At 37.9% G+C, this 22,099-nt stretch overlaps 1 protein-coding gene across 2 annotated transcripts in view; it reads left to right on the top strand.

Annotated features, from left to right (window-relative positions):
- LOC117299872 (F-box/LRR-repeat protein 4-like) overlaps positions 1-22,099 on the top strand; it is a gene marked incomplete at its 3' end in the record, with an annotated part of 61,195 nt that overhangs the window by 9,616 nt on the left and 29,480 nt on the right. Inside the window, 3 exon segments of one of the 2 annotated variants that reach the window (XM_033783455.1) lie at positions 11,086-11,179; positions 20,187-20,531; positions 21,828-21,921. In XM_033783455.1, the coding sequence (XP_033639346.1) occupies positions 20,331-20,531; positions 21,828-21,921 (295 nt within the window). 2 annotated transcript variants of the gene reach the window in all.

Below are 22,099 nucleotides of genomic sequence, written 5' to 3'. Positions count from 1 at the left end.
TACACACCCAGCAGCGTGATTACAGCGTCTGCGACTGTTTTACTACAAGAAATGTGGACACCATCTCCAACGATGAAAACTCCCCTGATCTTGCCGTCACTTTTGATGATCATGAATTTAGGTGGCTGTCTATCGTCAGTTTTCAAGGTGTCATCAACTTCGTCATCTTGTACGTCCTGAAAGTTAAATGTTTGAAATATGAAAGCAATTTACAATATGCATAGTCCGCACTTGGCAACAAAATAATTTTCCACGGGTATGTTGTTGCAGAACGAAAAACAGAGGCTCCAAAAAGTTTCAAAATTACTACATGAAAATTCATGCTAGTAGCCTTCAGGGCAGATCCAGTTGGGCTACCAACTCCTGCTTGAATAAAAGCAATTTTCCACACTACAGAAAACCAGGAAATTACCATCATGGCGGTGGAAGCGAATAACATGAGCAGCAAAACTATCATATGACCTACTAGTATAGCAACAGAGGGAACACTTGAACTCATTCTCTTCCATCATGCAATTATGGCTAAAAACCAAAACAACACAAATATTTACAATACTGAATTAGGCCTACCATGATGACGATATTTTCGCCAGTGGGGTGAGATTCACTTGTTAAGGAATGCATTTGAGTGTACATGTACTGTAAAGCTTGAGTGTACATGTACTGTAAAGCTTGAGTGTACATGTACTGTAAAGCTGAACTATTTGCTGATTGAGAAGCATAGGATAGCAAGCATATACATTCTTCCGACAGATAACTGAAATTAATTATGGCCTGTTGGCTGGCCTATGCATGCCATGGAGTACTGTACTGACAATGACTGACGTTAGCATGGTTAGGGCCTATAACAACTTAAGCCTACTTCGCCCTACACTACAGCTATGACTAATGTGAGCTCGGGAGGCCTAGGCCTATGACATGACTACAGCCTAACAAACAATAAACATACAAACATCCAACAAATTTAAAAAACTAAGTAAATTTCGAGGGGTGCGATGATGATTGATAGTTGATACTGATGCTGAATGACATGATTGATATACCATGTATACCTACCTAGCCTCCTAACTTATCCTATTCCTAGTCCTTCCTAGAGTAGACCTGTCATAGTCCTACCCTATACAAACTGTACTTAACTTGACTTAAGGTCACGATCACGTTAAGAGGCCGTAATATTACATTAAGTTTTAAGTCATGATTGTAAATGTAAGTACCATATGCCTACCACCGCACACGGTATGCCTAATGTTTTAATGTTATACTTTAGTCTTTATACGTAGTGTAGTGGATAGTGTTAGAATTAAATTTAACGTTAAATCGACCCTGGCCCTCCACTCCGGCTCCGTAAACGCAAAAGTTAATACAGGGGGTCTAATAATTTTGAGCCTTACAAACGTATCTGAAACATCTACTTAGTATAATCAAACCTGATGAGTGTGATGGGTGATCAAGCAGCAGACGGCAAGTAGGAAACAAGTGGTATGAAACTGTGGTGACTCAGAGTATCGTCGAGTTATGAGTGATCTTGAGTTGGTGACGGCCGATGATTACATGCAGAATGATGCTACCCTCGCGCTGCCCTTTGCATATGCTAGCTACACAGTATGTACACGCGTCCAATACACACAAAGTTATCAACTGCTGTCAATGTTGCTCTTGGCATTGGCGCGCGCGGCAAATCTTTGGCAGGCAGCCAATTAGTGGATCAATGTCATGTTCAGTTGCTCCTGATATAGGCCTACGAAGTTTAAAAACGAATGTGTTTATCAAGTGTACAAACTAAACACATGCACGGTTTAGACGATAAACGCACCGCATTGTATGTTTAGTTTAAAAACGCATGTCACGTGTATAAACTAAACACATCCATTTGTATTTTATTATGTTTAGTTTAAAAACGCATGTGTTTATCATTTGTATTATAAACTAAACACACTGTGTTTAGACGACACTTACGCACCAAGTTTGTATTATGTCATTATGTGTTTAGTTTAAAAACGATGTGTTTATCTTGTAAAACTAAACACAGTGTGTTTAGTTTAGCTAATACACATGATAAACACTTGCGTTTTTATTATTTTGCATGTGTTTATCACATAAACTATACACATTGTGTTTAGAAGATAAAACCCGCCATTTGTATTGTATTGGTAAATGTTTAGTTTAAAAACGCATGGGTTTATCATGGTGAATAGACTAAACATACTGTGTTTAGTAAACGTACCAAGTTTGTATTATATTATGATATGTTTAGTTTAAAAACGCACGTGTAAAACTAAACACATTGTGTTTAAGAACGCACCATTTGTATGTTATTATTTAGTTTAGTTTTAAACCGCATGTGTTTATCACGTGTATAAACTACACACAATGTGTTTAGACGATAAACGCACCAAGTTTGTACTAAGTTATATGTTTAGTTTAAAAAGGCAAGTGTTTATCTTGTGTGTAACTAAACACATTGTGTTTAGATGATAAACGCACAATTTGTATTTTATTATCATACGTTTAGTTTAAAAACACATGTGTTTATCACGTGTATAAAACTAAACACATTGTGTTTAGACGATAAACGCGCCATTTATATTGCATTATTATATGTTTATTTTAAAAACGCATGTGTTTATCTTGTGTAAAACTAAACACATTGTGTTTAGATGATAAACGCATCATTTGTATCGTACTATTATGTGTTTAGTTTGAAAACGTGTCATGTGTTTATCACGTGTAGTAACTTAACACCATGTGTTTATAAGAGATATATTATACGACCCACACCACTTTGTTTAACGTTTTGCATTGCTTAAACACTCGGTGTTTAAATGATAAACGCGTCATTTCTAGTTTTGTTATCATGTGTTTAGATTAAAAACGCGTCATGTGTTTATCAACCAAATCCAACATGAAAGTGTTTAGATTATAAACGCGTCATGCGTTCAGCGGTTTTACAGTGTACTAGTTACAAATTAAGGTTTTATGCTAATAATTTTGTTGAGTAATTACCAATAGTGTCCACTGCCTTTAAAGGCCCATTAACTTCATTGGCAACAGAGGTTTCATTGGATAAACGTGCAGTGACGTAAACTTTCTATGTGTTTTGATTGGTTGAAGGTAATGTAATTTGTTAGCTTGAATTTTTGATGGTCTGCACGCAGCGTGTGCAAACATGTTCGTACATCATGCAATGCTGTTTTACTCAAAGGAATCTTTAAACCATGTTTAGTTAAATTTAAACCCGTCGACGTTTGTATGCTGTGTCGTGCCCAAACCTTCTAACATTATGCCTATGTCTGATCAGAGTATATGATAACAGAGCATGGACTAGCTAATGTCTGATCAATGTGACCCATGGTTTGTCTTGTAGCAGAGGGCAGAGGTCTTTGAAGTTAAAGATTGTCTAGCCCCTAACTAAACTGCGCCAATAAAGTATCTAAACACTTACAAATTGTCAGATATATCGGAACCTGAAATAGTATACCAAAGAAAAAATTATTCATTTCTATTCACCGTTAATTTCTGCACATTTTGACACATCTTGTGTTGCGCTACGATGTTGTTTAGTGGATTTATGGACACTTGAGTGGCTTAAGGTCGAATTTCAAAAGTTGTAAAAGCCCCTATTCAAGCTAAATCGTTGTATTGTGACGAGTAAGATCAGCGTTTCTTTTGCCCACCTTTTAAAAACTTGTTTGATAAATCGGTTGTGATGAACATCAGCAATAATTGTCAGTAACCAAGCAAAGGGGTCAAAGATGGGAGGCATACAACAATATGGGTTAAGAGCCAGAATCCCTGATTATGATGAGACAGGGAAAGGTGGTTCAAGATAACAGGAAAGATGGCTCAAATGACCAAACAGGAAAGAGGACGGATCGTTGGTTTGATAGAAGCCGATACGTCGATGCGAGCTGCAGCTCATGGTTACAACGTCACCAGCGACGGTCAGTAAATGATGAAATGGCTACCAAGCTCAGGGAAATGGGGACGACCTGTCAAGGAGTGGCCGTCCGAGGGTGACTTCTGCAGCAGAAGAAAGTGAACAAGTCCATAAAGCCTGACAACCACTCTCGAGGGATTGCGACGCATCCTGAACAGGAAATGGCAGGGGATTAACCAGGTACAGATCAGACTGAGGTCTTATTGGGAGTATGAGAAGACGACTCCTTGGCGTTCAGGACAGTGATGGAGGACACACTTAGAACTGAGGACAGGATATCAGCAGTTTTAGAGTTAAAAGATGCGGCAATAAATTTCATGGTCAAGTAAACGAAACGAGTTTGTGTCTTTGTCTTGATTTTGTCTGTGTGTGGTGCTTGTGCGAGTTCCCTTCTGGAATTGGGGTGACTAGGGGCTTATGCAACTTTTGAAATTCGACCTTAGCCACTCAAGTGCCCATAAATCCACCCAACAACATCGTAGCGCAACACAAGATGTGTCAAAATGTGCAGAAGTTAACGGTGAATAGAAATGAATAATTTTTTCTTTGGTATACTATTTCAGGTTCCGATAAATCTGACCATTTGTAAGTGTTTAGATACTTTATTGGCGCAGTTTATATCTCAGAATTTCTTATTCCCAAAAAGCCCCAATCTTCCCGTTCACATCCGTGCCTCATCTACACTGGACTCATTCAAAAAACGCTCTAAAAACACACTTATTTAAATCCATCTATAGTCTATTCAGTTTCTGCTATTTCACCCCACTTTTCATTGTAATTTTTTGTTTTCTTACACTTCCTGTTCAGCACTTAGACACCTTGTATTAAGCGCTATATAAATGCATGTTATTAATATTATTATTATTATTTGATAATTCACAATATCATAACAGTGAGACATGTCAACAAACACAACCCTTACAATGTGATCTTTGATTGGTTATTTATACTGTGATGCGGTTCTTAGAATGAAAAATCAGTCTTCACTGAGCACCATTAAAAGGCACTGGGTATTGCCAAAGACTAGTATTCTCACTTGGTGTATACCGAACTTGTGGCCATTTGATTAGTGCAAACTGTGACTTATGTTAGCGCGCACACCCTTCTCTCAGCAAGGCTCATAGAGCTCCAGTTTTTTCATGTAAGGTTTTGTTAGTTAGTGAAGTATGTGACAAACTCATTGACATAGAAGGTGCTGTGGGCCAATATGCAGCCAATCAAACACCGGGTGAAACCATTTTCTTTTCGATAAGTGCACTTCTATACGTGTGCGTTGCATAACACACGGGACCAACGGCTTTACGTCCCATCCGAAGGATGTACAGCAATAATGGTGTAGTGTCTTGGCTTAAAAGACTAGACTAGGACTCGGACCCACACTCTGAGAAAGACCGGAGCTTGAGTCCCATCCGCTCGGTCACAACACAAGATGTATAAACCTAATTATACTATCACATTTTGCTCTGATGTTTCTTTTTTATGATTGTTTGTCTGTTCGTTGTTATTTGGTTCGTCCTTGACTACCCCCAACCGCTCCGTTCACTCCACCCCTTCTGGTTACAAAGCCCGTTTCGACGACATCATCAAAGTAATAACAATTTTAAATAAACAGCGGGAAAAGTCTGTCAGTGCCACCATTTATCTTGTTGACTACAAAATTACAACGACATCGCTGTGCGAGTACACCCTCCACAAAGTCTAACACTAAATAACGGCTATTGTCTACCCGTCTTCCTTTAATAGCCTGAAGTAGTGTAAACCTATACCTAAAATAACTTATTTTCTTTTCGGAGGCAGTTTTCGAATCATGTTCCAGGGGGTAAGCATTTGGGCACGTTTGAAGTCACTTGGGTATAAATTTAATAACAAGTTTCTATTTATTGATTTGATTAATGCTAATTAAAATATTTCTTTTGGCAAGACTTAAATCATTTCCCTGCTCCCTATGTTGAGGAGGGTTTCGGGTCAAGTTTGTAGCCAGGCTTTGAGGGCAAATTCCACTATAAGTTTCAATTTATTTGGGGCAAATCTTTAGTAATTAATCCATTTCCTATGGGCAAGTATACGGCAAGCGTCAATACAGTAATATTATAGCAATGTACTACTCAAACACAATGTGAATTAGATGAACTGTCTTGAGGAATGTTGTCTATACATGTACTTATAAATAAAACATTTTCCGAACATTGTTTTATCATTAAAGGCAGTGGACACACACTATTGGTAAGTGTCAAAGACTTGCCTTCACAGTTGGTGTATCTCAACATATGCATAAAATAACAAACCTGTGAAAATTTGAGCTCAATTCGGCATTTGAACTTGCGAGATAACTATGAAAGAAAAAAACACCCTTGTCACACGAAGTTGTGTGCGTTTAGATGGTTGATTTCGAGACCTCAAGTTCTAAATCTGAGGTCTCGAAATCAAATTCATGGAAAATTACTTCTTTCTCGAAAACTATGGCACTTCAGAGGGAGCAGTCTCTCACAATGTTTTATACCATCAACCTCTCCCCATTACTCGTCACCAAGAAAGGTTTTATGCTAATAATTATTTTGAGTAATTACCTATAGTGTCCACTGCCTTTAAATATTATTTTATCGTTACTTGAGTTGGGTAAAAAGCTATTTGAACTTATTTATGTGTTTGTTTACGGTATCGTATTGCCACCACGTGAATGGTGACTATATTATAAAAAAGACCACTTATTGTGTCTTATCCTGTACGTACGCCACAAAATAAAGTGACATGAGTGCTGACGTCATGGGTCTTTTTGCGAAATGTTCTAAAAATTACCGGATAAGTAAATTCAAATTATTTGTGGTTTGGTTTACAAAAATCTATTTACTCTAATGTGATCCTAATTTCTCTACTGATCGACAACATTTTATTTTGTTTTTCACCAAAGATAACTTTATGTCATTATGTTCGAAAGCTTTTCTTTAACAAAAAAAAGGCAGTCAAAGTTTACAAAGCTCAGAGGCAGGCCAGAGTTTGCTCAACTTGACAAAATTAATTTAGATCTACCAAAGCGACGGTGCGATTTTCAAGATACCACGGTGATAATACAACTTGCCCATGGAAAAATGAATTATTTTAGCACGTACAAAGAAGAAGTAAAACAGGCAATACCGAGAAGTCCCCTCGACCCACGAAGCGAATTTAGTAGTCCCGGCCGATTTCCTCTTTCACCGGCTAGTACTTAATAAGTGTGACAGTTTTTTCAGGTAGTAATAAAAAATAATATAGTAGTGGCTTCTTAAAGGAACACGTTGCCTTGGATTGGACGAGTTTGTCTTTTTAAAAGCATTTTGAAACCGTTTGTTATGAATTAAGGTTAGAAACCTATTTTATAGGTAGAATATAATAATCCACACATCAAGTACCATTCGAAATTGCACGGTTTTCCTTTAATACGTCCCGAACTAACACGGTCGGCCATTTTTGGGAGTCAAAATGTTGACTCCCAAAAATGGCCGACCGTGTTACTTCGCGACGTATAAGGAAAACCGTGCAGTTTCGAGGCATGTTTGTGTTGATGTTTTTATATTAAACTTTTAAATTATCTATCTAACCATTTGCAATTCATAACAAACGGTTTCAAACGCTTTTCAAAGACCAACTCGACCGATCCAAGGCAACGTGTTCCTTTAACATAGCGCTCATAATTATCACTCACAGTGACGCTGAATGTGCTTCAATATTCAGTATTTTCCTACCAAGATGTGGTTCATACGTTTGTCTCTCGAACTCTGAAATCTAGCTCCGCAAAAGTAAACAAAAAGCAATGCAAGTTCCCGGAACAAATCTACACATCAAAGAAGATTATACACTTGGTATTACTACAAAATATATCAATAATTGTACAAGACAAAAACGCTGCCCTTCAGGAGGTACCTTTCTTATCTTTTTTTTCTAGCTCCGCAAAAGTAAACAAAAAGCAATGCAAGTTCCCAAAACAAATCTAAACATCAAAGAAGATTTAAAAAAAAGGTATAACTACAAAAAAATATAAATAATTGTACAAGAAAAAAAAATGCTGCCCTTCAAGTAGTACCTTTCTTATCTTTTTTTTTACACGAGTCTACAGCATGTATTGGGCTGCATGTGACAATTTTGGAATGGCGTGTGTGTCGTGGCCGAGCGGTCAAGCGCACTGGTCTCCAACTGTTCCTGTTCAGCAGAGTGTGGCTTCGAGTCCCGGTCGTGACACTTGTGTCCTTGCAGGACATGTCACATCCATTATTATATAGAACGGTTTGCGGTAACACCATGTAATGACTATCTCCAATGAGTTGGGGGTGGTTCTGAAAAGAACCGTTGGTTTCAACTCGACGTTTCGATTAGTATGCTCTGATTGTCTTCTGGAGAAACTCATTAGAGATAGTCATTACATAATAATGGTGTTACCGCAAACCTTTCTGTATCGTATTTCCACCATGCAAAGTTTCTAATCCTACTTATTCATTATTGCTTCGTCTTTAGGATGTGACGTGTATAAAGCTGTAGATATCGTGCATTGAAAAATATCCGTAAAAGGACACATAATTATGCACTTATAGAAGGGGTTTCCGTAAAAAGCAAAGATACACTTTTAGAAGGGGTTTGCCCGTGTTTATAGCAGCAGTTTGTGGATGTGCCACAGCGGGCCTACCCTGGAACCTTCTAAAACTTGTATCCTGATTGTACGTAACAGAAAATGTTTAGCATTATTTTGTGCTTTAATTAAGCAGCTATATGAAACATAAAATGTTACATGCAGCGGTCCAATAATTTACAAAATTAATTTCAAAAATATGATTTTAAATGTGTTATCTGTATTTAATGAGCGTCTTGAACGCCGATGTTGGTAGCCTATTAGCTATAACTGTTCAGGTTAGGTTTCAACTTAATGCAAACAGTCCAACATGAAAGGAGTAACACAACAAACCTGGGCAAAATCTAGCAAATAAACTTACCCCAATGTTATATCTTGATTAACCAAGCATGTGGCAGGAGCGAAGTAGGTCGAGATGGGTGCTCGATCTCAGCGCGGCGGTCCGGGCGTGAACCCTAAGGAAATTACAATTCCACTCAGTTTAGCCGACCAAAAGTCCTTCAACCACTTTTTCAAGTTCTCATTATTTTGCGGATAAAAAAACTGATGCAAACCGGCTTTTCTATCTAGTTGTTCATGTATGTGGTGAACTGCCAATTGCTAGCGCAAACAGCTGAACGTTGATGAACAAAAAAACTTCAAATTGTTTCGAGTTCTAATATATTTTGCGGATAAGAGGACTCATAAAAAAGGGAATTTCTCTCTCGGCGTGTGCATCGAGAAAGTTCTCTATTATGTGTGTTGTGAATTACCAGCGGTGGCTCAAGCAGCTGAACGTTGATGACAACAAATCATTCAAATTGTTTCAACTCCTCATTTACTGATAAGGACCGTGAGATGTGAATTGCGTTTTGTGTTGTGAGACTGGAATTACTTGTTGTAATGGCTCAAACAGCTGAACGTTGCTGACCAAAAATCCTTCAAATTGCTTTAAGTTCTCATTTGCGGATGTAGGTTTGATAAAATCAGGCTTCGCTGTCTTGCTGTGTGTTGTGAATTACCAGCGGTGGTTCGAATAGCTGAACATTGAATCGCAACAACTTCTCAAAAAAAAAGACGGCAGTTTTCATAAGCCACTCAGCGGCGTCCTCCAGCCCCGTTTCGCTGAAGACGAGCTGCCAACTCCAATACTCCCGTCCTCTTCTTAGCTCATCTCTCCTGCTTTTGATATAAATTAAATAGGAACAAATAGAATTCCCGGCCGTGTATATATTATAATACAAGGTATAGCCTGATGTAATAATAACCTCATGGAGGCGTTTCGGTATATATTGCATTATGGTCTCCGATGTCGGTTTCTCCACTAATCAGTGCCCGTGGTCGGTGCACGACAGTCAACTTTCGATCATCCACTTCTGGGTCAATGTATTCGGCAACTCTTCCATGACCTTTGACCCAGTATGCACGCTGTATGTACTGTTTCATTTGACCGACTTTGGTTGTGAAGCCGATGCTTCATCACTTTGAAAAATTTAAAATTAAATCGGCCACAAAAATTGTTGGCCTATATATTGCGTTGTGGAAAGGTAACGGGTTTAAATGATTTCTGCTTTCTGCGTGATGCAGAGAAATAACCGCAATCTCAGACTTGAAATCAAGTCTAAAATAATAGATATACCGAACCGTGATCGAGAATCCAGGGTTGGCAATTGCGATATTATTTTTGGGAAGTTATAAATGTGACAACACCCGTGGTGTCAGTTTAAATATCCCAGTGTCTGGTGTTTCTTAATAACAACAAATTCTTATTATAGCGTATTTCACAATAACCGTATCAATGCGTTATTTGGTTTGCGGTAACACCATGTGTGTATCTACTTGCCAGGTAGAGTTGTTCTTAGGGAACTGTCTTGCTTTATTCTACTGCCGTGGAGTAGATAATCGGAGGTTCGAGAGACTTCTCAGTTCTGAAAAGAACTGTCCTGCTTTTAACTATTACCAGGGCGGATGGTATAGAAATTAGACTGGACTACTACTTTAGCTTATAGGATCGTAATTAACTGTACTGCCGCGGAGTCAGTTCTGAAATTGGTCTCAACGTTTCGACTAGCTTGCTCTAGTCATCGTCAGTAAAGCAAGACAGTTCCCTAAGAACAACTCTACCTGGCAAGTAGATACACATGGTGTTACCGCAAACCAAATATACATTGATACCTCACCATGCAATGCCTCAAATCCTATATACGTATCAATGCGCTTTACATTAGTGCCCTGGTCATTGGGTCAATAACACCCCTGTAATGTTTCTCAGCCCCTGGGCATGGTACCCCGAGCTGCCTCAATCGCAATAATCAACTACTGTTACCCTCGCAGGTACCCATTTATACACCTGGGTGAAGAGAAGCAATTATAGTAAAGTATCTTGCTCACGGACACAAATGTCACAACCGGGATTCGAACCCCAGAAAGACTGTATGGTCCTTATGTTTTGGAGTAATCACAATTAGATTATACATTTCCTGTAAACTTGAAGTCTGAATGGTCAACATCAAAAGTGCAGAGATTTCTGACGTTATTGACTGTTCATAAATTTATCCTTTTATTAATGCAGAAAATTCGATGTCTTCAAAAGTTGTTAGAAGCTGTTGGCAGAAACTGTTATGTGCTCATTTATTTTGATCAACACTGCGAGGAAGTCATTCCAGGTGAGTGTTTGTTTAAATTGTGATTTGTAAATAAGTGTTGGTTTATTGGAACGCTTAAAGGCACTGGGTACGTTTGGTAAATGTCAAAGACCACTATTCTAACTTTGTGTATCCCAATATACATAAAACAACAAACCTGTGAGCATTTTGGGCTCAATTGGTCATCAAATTTTCAAGAGATTAATGAAAGAAAAGCACACCGTGTTAGTACTCTGTGTTCTTTCAGGTGCACAAAAAAACCTTATTTTTTATTTCTTTAGTGAAACATTACCTCCTTCTCAAAGAACTACGTTACTTCAATGTTTTGAACAGCTCTTCGTTGCTCTTCACTATAACTAAGCTTATGTTAACAATTATTTTAAGTAATCCAATAGTGTCCAGAGCCTAGTCCCTGTCCCCTGTTTATAGCTTCCTGGTTACCCTGCAGACTTTGTGTCTTTCTGCAAAATGATTTACCACTTTTACTCATAACTGCAGCACTAATGGCAGCATGTTTAGTGGTTGCCTTCTATGTTTTCGAAGCTGTTTCCATTTTAAAAGCTCAGCTGTCACATCAATCATCATCAAAAGATTCAAGATTCCAATTTTGATGGAACTTTGGGATCTGTCTTAATTTATATTGAAATGGCTCCGAAGCTGTTTTAGAAAATATTTAAAATATTGATATATTATTCATTGTGTGTTATTATTTTGTAACCAATATTTAACGATGGCGTGATTTAAAGGCACTTGACACCATAGGTAATAACTCGAAATAATTGTTAGCATACAAACTGCATTGGTAAAAATCAATGGAGAGCTTTTGATTGTGCGAATGGCTCCCTCTGAGGTAACGTGGTTTTCAAAGTAATTTTCCACTAAAATATTTTTTATTTAAATTCGAGACCTCATAATTATGTTTTAAGGTCTCGAAATCAAGCATCTGAAAGCACACAACTTCGTGTGACAAGTGTGTTTTTTTTTATAAGTATTATCGTGTAACTTCGACGACCAATTAAAGGATTTGGGTACTTTTTCAAAATGTCCATAGATTTGCACTAAACTTACAGGGTTTGAAGAAAATAATAGTGGAAAGCTTCCCTTCAAATAATTACTTACTGAAGTGCTGTAGTTTTTGAGAAATTAGTAAAACAATGTAATGAAAATACGTTTGTAAATGTATAAAATAGTTTTGGTCTCATGAGACAACAATTAATTTCATGACATTGTTTTTACTACTTATTTTCCAAAAACTACAGCACCTCAGCACGTAATATTTTCAGGGAAGCTTTCTACTACAATCATCTTCAAACTGTGTAAGTTTAGTGTAAATCTGTCGACATTGTGTTTTTGTCCTACAAAAAGTATACACCCTTTAAGTTCAAATTTTCACAGGTCTGTTATTTCGTATACACATGTTGAGATATACACCAAGCGAGAAGACTGGTCTTTGGCAACTGCCAACAGTGTTCAGTGTTCTAAAAAAAAAAAATGAGTATGTATGAAGTAAAGTAATAAAACAAAATTATATTACATTGTTAATTTGGGTGAACATTCGATTATGAGCGATCCCCTGAGTATTGGAAGATGACGATCTATATTATCATCGTCTTCGTCTCGGGAACTAGATTGTCAACTTCCAATACCTCGGGGAGCTAACATCGACTATAGTCACCTTCCAGTCTTGTTTATTAATTTGTATTGATTGCCCCTTTTCAATTTGAAGTTTATGAGAAGGCCTACGTTCGGTAACGACTCACACAAGAATTAATGGAAAGTAACACATATTTAGTGGTTAGAAGTAGGCGTACATCATCTTTCGATTAAAGCACTGTTAGGATAGTTTCATTCGAAGTAGACCATAATTATGTGCTTATGGAAAAATTTAGCTTTTATTTACAACTTCTACGTATTTTCGGCTATATCTCAAAAACGTGACCACACTTCAAATGACAGGTTATTAGTTTATTGTATAATGGTTTAAGGGTCTATGTACTTTTTGTATGACAAAAAAACACATTGTCCACTGAGTTACATTAAACTTACACAGTTTGAAGATAATGATAGTAGAACTGGACTGACACACCTCTTGGTGACAGTGCAGGCACTTTTGTCAGTCCTGGCAAACCTGAATTGTTGATGTCTTTTTGTTGTCCTCAGTCGTGTAGTACTTTGTCTTCTCTTTTACTGCCTGTCCTCCTTTTTTATATCTTGATGTATCTCCCTTTTTAATGTTTTCCAATCCAGATGTATATATTTATATAGGCCTATTTAATGTTTTTAAGAGCTTCATCCTTTACGTATAACATTTGTGTATGTTTGTATTTTTATGTGAATTGCCGAATAAATAATAATAATAATAATAATAAAAAAAAAAAAAAAAAAAAAGCTTCCCTGAAAGTATTACTTGCTGAGGTGCTGCAGTTTTTGAGAAATGAGTAAAACAATGTCATGAAAATCATTTTCGTCTCAGTGATCATGAGACAAAAATTATTTTAGCATGTAAAAACGTCTTTTCAAGCCATTGTTTTACTCATTTCTCAAGGGCTACAGCAACTCAGCAACTACTATTTTAAGGTGTGTCTTCTATTATCATTATCTTCAAACGGTGTAAGTTTAATGTAAATCTGTAGACATGTGTTTTGTTTAACAAAAAGTACCCCAAAACACACGCTTCCATAAACCAAAGGCAAATGGCCTACTTTCCCTAAAAGATTTTATTTTATTTTTATATAGACCGTCAATTTATATCCAAACTCTTAGCAAATAGTGGGCGTTAGCTGATGAAAGATGACATATCACTTTTCAAGATGTAGCCAAATCTTCCCGAAATAAATCATATCATCGGGATGACGTCATCTTTACGTTTATAACGTCATCATCCTGCAGTAAATTATCTCAGGATCCTCCGAAGTAACGTTAATTTTTGAGAAAGAATTAATTTCTCACTGAAATATTTAAATTGAATTCGAAACCTCAACTGCGGTCTCGATTCAAGCATCTTATGAAAACACAGTTTGTGCAACATGGGTGTTTTTCTCAATTATTCTCTCGCAACTTCGCAAGCAATATTGAGCTCAAATTTGCACGTTTTTTTAAGACTGGTCTTTGACGATACCAAAGGTGTCGGTGCCTTTAAGCTAAAATAATGCTAAAAGCACAGCAAAAAATAATGCTCAGCAGAATGATGTTATCAGCCAAACTATACCACGTCACTAGATTTGTGTCATCTGTACTCGTGCCCTTGTCCGCTTAGCAGATTGCTAAGCAATGTGTTCTGCTTAAGTATAGCGCTATGAAATTAGGAGTCAGTGACCATGGCCCAGAGTCGGTGAATCATGAGGCCCATAAGCACAAAATAACTATATAAAATATGTTGTTTGAAAGTTTTTCTTAACAGAAACAGGTCACCTTTTCAAGGCAGTGGACACTATTGGTAATTACTCAAATTAATTTTTTATCATAAAACCTTTCTTGATTACGAGTAAAGTGGAGATGGTTGATATTATAAAATATTGTAAGAAACACCACCCTCTGAATATTGACGTAGTTCTCGAGACATAAGTATTGTCCACGAATTAAATTGGATTTCAAGACCTCAGATTTAAAACTTGAGGTCTCGAAATCAAGCATCTAAAAGCACACAACTTCGTGTGACCATGGTGCGACAAGGGTGTTTTTTCTTTCATTAGTATCTCGCAACTTCGAGGACCAATTATTGTTCTCTAATTTTCACAGGTTTGTTATTTTATGCATAATGTTGAGATACACCAACTGCGAAGACTAGTCTTTGAAAATTACCAATAGTCCACAGTGTCTTTAAAATGTCTTTAATTTGCGTTATTGTGATATGTGCCCACTCAATTTATGCTAAGCAAAATACATTTTCAGCCTATTTTCTGCTTTTACTAAGCAGCTGTAAGTGAAACTGGGCCCAATTTCATAGAGCTGCTAAGCACAATCATTTTCTTAGTATGAAATTTCTTCCTTGATAAAAACAGGATTACCAATCACGTTTCCATTTTGTTGCAAAATGCTTGTTACCCGGGTAATCAGCAGGTGTTTGCATATTCCAAAGTGTGGCAATTTGTTTGATAATCCTGTTTTTATATATCGAGGCAACAATTGGGCACAATAATTTGCTAAGGGTCCAATTTCATAGAGCTGCTAAGCACAAAAACTAGCTTAGCATGAAATTTCGTCCCCGATAAAAACGGAATTACCAACCAAATTTCCGTTTGTTGCATATTGCTTGTTACTAGTATTCAGCTGTTGTTTGCTTATCCTGAAAATCACGTGGAAATTTGGTTTGTAATCCTGCTTTTATCAAGTAAGAAAGTTCATGCTTAGCAAATTTTTGTGCTTAGCAGCTCTATGAAATTGGACCCCTATCTGGTCGCGTTCCTACCTAACTTAATTCTGAGGTCTAGACCCATTGATCAGTGTCGAGAACTCAATCATCAAGTTCATCGTTTACGCCGTGTTCTGTTTAACCTCGGCGTCCCTATTATGGATGAGAAAGCCACTGGTTTATTTTGAAAAGAAGTAAACAACGTTATGGGTATAAACAAACACACACGGGGAATAATCCGTTTCTAGGTTTCATATAGTTTGGTTGAGATGATCAGGTCTGCCGAGACTTTAAAGGCACTGGCTTTCACAGAGAGTTAAGACTGGTCTTATCTCGAGTTAGGACGAGCACTGCAGGTAGAACTTAAATGGGACGAGTTTCTGGTCCTAACTTTTAGGACGCTAGCCTAAGTTTTTAATATCTCCTAGGACAAAAGTCCTAAGTTAGTCCTGACTCTTTGTGAAATCTCAAAATGATATTTGGGGATTTATAAAAGCGAGCTATTTAGAGCAGCTGTTGATAATAAAAACATTGTGATTTGGAGTAACGTATGAGAAAGAGGTAATTTTCTCACTCATTTAAATCTGAAAATAAATTCAGGCCTCCAAGTCTCGACACTCATCTTAACGCACACAGGGTATTGTGCACCAACAAAATTAATGTGTTGGTTTTTTTCTTGCAAGAGGACCATTAAAGGAACACGGTGCCTTGGATCGGCCGAGTTGGTCTTTGAAAAGCGTTTGTAACCGTTTTTTATAAAATGCATATATGGGTAGAAAGATGTTGTAAAAGTAGAATATAATGATCCACACAAACATGCCTCGAAATTGCACGGTTTTCCTTCTACCTCGTCGATTAACACGGTCGGCCATTTATGGGAGTCAAATTTGTGACTCCCATAAATGGCCGACCGTGTTATTTCGCAGAGTAAAAGGAAAACCACACAATTTCGAGGCAAACTTGTGTGAACCATTGTATTCTACTTTTACAACATCTTTCCAACCATATGTATTTAAAAAAAAACTGTCACAAACGCTTTTTGTAGACCAACTAGTCCGATCCAAGGCAACGTGTTCTTTTAAACACAGTGTATATTATTAGTTGATATGTTTTGCAAAGATGTTGAGATACACTAAGAGATACCCTAATAGGCCAAATTTCATAAAGCTGCTTCAGCATAAAATAATTGCTTGAAATATCTGTCTGCTAAGCAGAAATCAGCAGGATATCCATCCACAATAGTACGTGTGACATAAATATGGTTGTTTGTGGTTGGTAACTTTATTTTAGTAAGCATTAATAAAATTGTGCTTTGCATTGACTTTGTTCTGATAGGGAACTAACTCTGAGTCTTAACATCATAGGCCTACCGAACGTTTACAGTGCCTTTAAGTCAATTTGTCACCATTCCGTCCTCACGATACACGCAAGCAGTGAGTAAAACGGTTTAATCAATAAAGATAATACACAACCTGTTGGAAGATGAAAACAGTGCACAGTGTTTGAGTCGAGACTAGTTATTTTTATCTGAAGAAAGTTAAATAATTGTGGAAAAGGTCTGAAAGTTGTGAAGTTGGTGCCAATTTCAATCATCGGAAACTTTCAAATGAAAACTGTTGTGTACGTCACTTGAATCAATGTTGATTAAACTTCCGGTGGATGTTTTTTAAGGCAGCATTCACTTTCGAAGAAATGTGTGTCACTTGAATCAATGTTGATTAAACTTCCGGATCGGTGTTTTGAAAAGGCGCTAAACATTCACAAACACTCAATATAAACATTATTGTTAGTCGTCTTTTTTTTTGTTTTTCGCCGATTTCTTGGCTCTGTTTTTTATTTAGAAAATGTTTAAAGGCAGTGGACACTATTGGTAATAACTCAAAAATAATTATTAACATAAAACTTTACTTGGTAATGAGTAATGGGGAGGGGTTGATGGTATAAAACATTGTGAGAAACGGCTCCCTCTGAAGTGACATAGTTTTCGAGAAAGAAGTATTTTTCCACAAATTTGATTTCGATACCTCAAGTTTAGAATTTGAGGTCTCGAAATCAACCATCTAAAAGCACACAACTTCGTGTGACAAGGGTGTTTTTTCTTTCATTATTATCTCGCAACTTCGACCACCGCTTGAGCTCAAATTTCACAGGTTTCGTGCTATTTTATGTATATGTTGAGATACACCAAGTGAGAAGACTGGTCTTTGACATTTACCAATAGTGTCCAGTGTCATTAACTGCGAAGTTGGGGGCTTGTTTTCGGAATCGGTTCGTTTAAAAAGGTGCCACGCTTTTGGTATTGCTGAAAATCTGGAGCAATTTTGCATAGGCCCTAAACTTAAAACTTAATTATCTGCAACTATTATCCAAAACAAATTCCGCCACAGGGCCTATCCCCCGGACACATGTTTTTGTAAGAGGTGTAGGCCTAATTCCATCATAGTCGATAAATGAACATCAAAAACAAATTGTTGACTAATTAGCAACATAATGAAAACCCTTTTTTCTCAAAACTTTCGAACATGTGTGCTTGTCTTTCTTCATTACACACACAGGTACAGTGTGAGGTAAACAGCGCCCTCTTTTGTTTGACCTTGCTCTTTGGTTTGGCGTTCCGGGATTTGACCTAACATGAAAACAACACATGGACTCGACGACTTCCCGTCAAAACGCAAACTCATCAAATTGCGTTCTCTGACCAAATTTGGTTATTTGGAGATCCGCTTTGTGTGCGTCTTTGGTAATGAATGGACATGGAAAGTATGACCGATAAACATCACATTTCAGGCACGAACGAGTGACAGAATTTGTGACTTTCAGACTAGGTTGGAGAGTAAGATTTTGTTGTTTGCTGCAGTTCAACTTTGTTTGCAAGTCAAGTGAGTGTCAAGTGAAGTTTCGATTTGTGCACACAGTAAGTAGACTGTAGAGTAGTCAGTACCGCTGATCACAATTGCCATGTTGCCGGTTATCTTTAAAAGTGTCTTTTTATTAAATGGTGGGATAGATAATTTGTATTGATCCAATGATTAGTTTCAATGATTAACAGGGCTCTATTTCATAATTTAAGCAGGCAATTTAGGCTGAGCAAATTTCTTTGCAAAGTAAGTAAGACGTCGTCAAACTCAAAAAGCAGCACTTCAGCTCTACACATTTGACTTTGGTACTTCCATTGCGTTCAGTACTTTTACAGTAAGTTTTTTGTGTGAATATGGATGTGCGTTTATAAGGCTTTATTATGCAGAGCCCGAATCTACGTATACAGATTCAGGTAAAGTATTTTAAGACAAAAAATACTTTTTGTGCTTGCTAAGTTTTTGTGCTTGCTATTATTAATTAGTATGATCATTTATTAATATAAGCTTTTATGAAATTTAGCCCTGATCATACTCCAAGTCCTTTAAAAAAAAATTTGTTTTTTATGCAAGTCGCCTGACACACAAGGCGAGGACTACAATTAGTGTTTCCAGCTACTCCTAGGGCTGAAACAGGGTTACCCTTTCACATTCCATATGGATGTAGGCTCGGGTATCTTCAATTCGAAGCCTGGCTGGTAAAGCAGAAAGCACTACCTCCCCAATTTTTATGTAGCAAGTGTCATGACCGGGATCCGAACCCACACCCTGCTGATCAAACACCAGTGCTTGAATCCGGTGCTCTTAACCGCTCGGCCAGAAAGCACTACCTCCCCCATTTTTATGTAGCAAGTGTCATGACCGGGGTCCGAACCCACACCCTGCTGATCAAGCACAAGTGCTTGAATCCGGTGCTCTTAAACGCTCGGCCATGACACTGCCAAGAAATAGAATGGTGTGACGGTGAAAGGCTCCTTGCACAATCGATTAATGAAGGAACCAGAACAAACCTCAATTCTAGCTTATTATAGGCCTACTAGAACTGATGTTTTTTCTGATAGGAACTTAGTTAAGTGCTGATCTTGGACTTGACAGGAACAGTTGTGGCAAAGCTGTTAAGAGCACCGAATTCAAGCTCTGGTGTTTCTGATCAGCAGAGTGTGTGGGTTCGAATCCCGGTCGTGACACTTAGTGTCCTTTTGAAGCAAGACACATAACCATTGCTTCGCCTTTCGGATGGGGCGTAAACCTGGTGGTCACATGTGTTGTGTAACGCATGTAAAAGAACCCAGTGCACTTATCGGAAAGAGAAGGGGTTTGCCCCGGTGTTCCTGGCTGTGGCTGCTGAATGCGCAGTAGCACCTTGAAAATCCTTGTTTAAAGGCACTACATGTTTGGATCTCAGAATTCATCACTACAACCGACCGTATTGAATATAACGTCAACGTTCAAATATCTGACCTACAACATGGTGTCTGTGTGCGTGTGCGTGTGTGTGCGTGCATGAGCCATGGAAATAAAACCGTGAATGTTGCGTGCTGCGTGCTTCATTGATGTATGGGTTTGGACGCGCGTGCAATTAGCCCTACAAAATGGCGACTTTCATAGCAAATACGGTCTATAACCTATCTTTCTGAAAGTTTGTATAATAACTCAGCGCCTTCAGTACCTTGGTAGATACATGTGCTATACATGAGGGTAAGACTTCAGTATTGTTTTTTATTTTAAACAATCACCATGCCTATTGAAGTTTGTTTCTATTTTCTTTTTTATTGGTCGGGATATCATAGTAAACCAGAGTGTCTCATATTTTTATACACAGGAAGCTCTACAGTCTCTGATTGCTTCACATCCTCTTTCGAAGGTTTACACAACCGCCATACCAGCTCAACATCCTCATGCGAAAGTATAACCGTCCTACCAGCTTTCTACCAGTTGCTCTCATTCCACTCAGTGATTTTGATGCATGGGCTGCTGTTCTTCATTATCAAACTGCAGTCTGCATAGCGTAGCAATGACCAAAACAGTCAGTCAGTTTGCTGAAGATGTAGTTCATTTCAGCTCTCAATATGGGACAGACGGGAATGTCTCATATGTCGTGCCTAACCTGGCTGGACCATCCACCATCTACCCAAATTATGAAGATGTGACGGCTGCTTGTGTTTTTGTGAGTAATATTCTATAAATTAAGCCATAATATAAACAAAAATACCAGTTGATCGTCCGGATTTTTCAAAAAAGAGGAGGATGAGGGCCTTACTATTTACTATATATACTAATTTTATTTCAAGATGGCCACTAAGTATTTCAAATAAAACAGGCAACCAATTCTTTAGTTTGAACCCATTGCAAACTTATTTTATGCCTACCTATTTGTTGCATGAGGATCTGTGTTAACACTATTAGTCTGTATTTTAGTACTAACCATGTTAACAGGGTCAGATTGCAAAAAGATTTGCTGGTATGTTTTTTGAAACAGACAGTTACACATGTTCGAGAGCATCACGTTAGATTCAGAAAAAAAGCTCCTAGGCCAGTCCTTTTGAAAAGATGGAGTAAAAAAATAAAATAAAGGGTTTTTTTTTTTTCCACAAAAGTCGAAAAAATAACAAATAGTAAAAAAAAAGGATGCGGCCCCAAAAAAGGATGCGGGCGGTGACGATCAACTTGTTTTTTTTTATTTGGCCTGACATGTATCAAAACCACCCCCAAGGGAAACTGACTTGGTAAATTGTTAATGATTTGGGGTTGCAGTGGTAGCAAATTCCACAGACGAGGAGCAGCTGTAGCAAGAGCCCTGCCCCCCCCCCCCAACTTCTATAGGAACGCGGCTCATAAAGTTTTGGGGTTTTAAATGATCGCAGACCAGGACGAGTGACATAGGGAAAATGAACGAGGCAAAAAATGTAGCCTAAGAGGGGTTAAGCCATTGAGGGCATGATAAGTTAAGGGAAGGATTTTGTTACATAATGTATGTATTTGCCTCCAAACAGGAAGCTAGGTGAAGAAATAATAATAATAACAATAATATTGAGTTTTTAGGTATATAAAAAATTGCACTTTTTCACTCCCGAACGAGGTGTCTCAAAGCGCTTCAAATTATTACCCCCGGTCACTGGGCACTAATTCACTCCTATAACCATCCAGCTCCCTGGGGAGTATACAGCCTCGTGCAACAAATGCACTACTCGGCTAAATCAATCACAAGAACCATCTCTGCCCTCACAGGTACCCATTTTAGCCCTGGGTGGAGAGAAGCAATAATAGTTAAGTGTCTTGCTCAGGGACCCAAGTGTCACAACCGGGAAAATCACAAATAGGCCTAGATTGTAATCCTTTTAAAATCAGAAGTTAGCTTGGCAGGATTTTAACCAACAGCCTTGTGAAAGCAAGTCTTGCAGTCAAACCACTTGACCACAGTGACAAATTATTTCCGGTGTTGTAATTATTTTTTTGTTTCCAGAGGACCTACGGATCATGGTGGCAGCAGGCTCCTTCCGCACCGTGCCCGATCGGTCGTTTCCACAAGAAGACATTTCTCGGTCAAGATTTTGTAGGTAAACCGCCATCTTTGTCTTGTTCCTTGTTAGTGCATTTGCAATTGTGATAAACATCATGGAATAAGACGCCAGACTATTTATTCCTTATAGCCTCAGGCCATGTCTAAATCAGCAATGACTTTGGCCTTTTTAAAAATTTGAATGATGAGGTTTTTTTTATGAGAGATCCCCTTAG

The sequence above is a fragment of the Asterias rubens genome, chromosome 15 (genome assembly GCF_902459465.1).
Source record: "Asterias rubens chromosome 15, eAstRub1.3, whole genome shotgun sequence".
Taxonomy (NCBI): Eukaryota; Metazoa; Echinodermata; class Asteroidea; order Forcipulatida; family Asteriidae; genus Asterias; species Asterias rubens.
The sequence above is the reverse complement of the archived record's forward strand: the minus strand, read 5'-3'. Positions and strand labels throughout refer to the sequence as shown.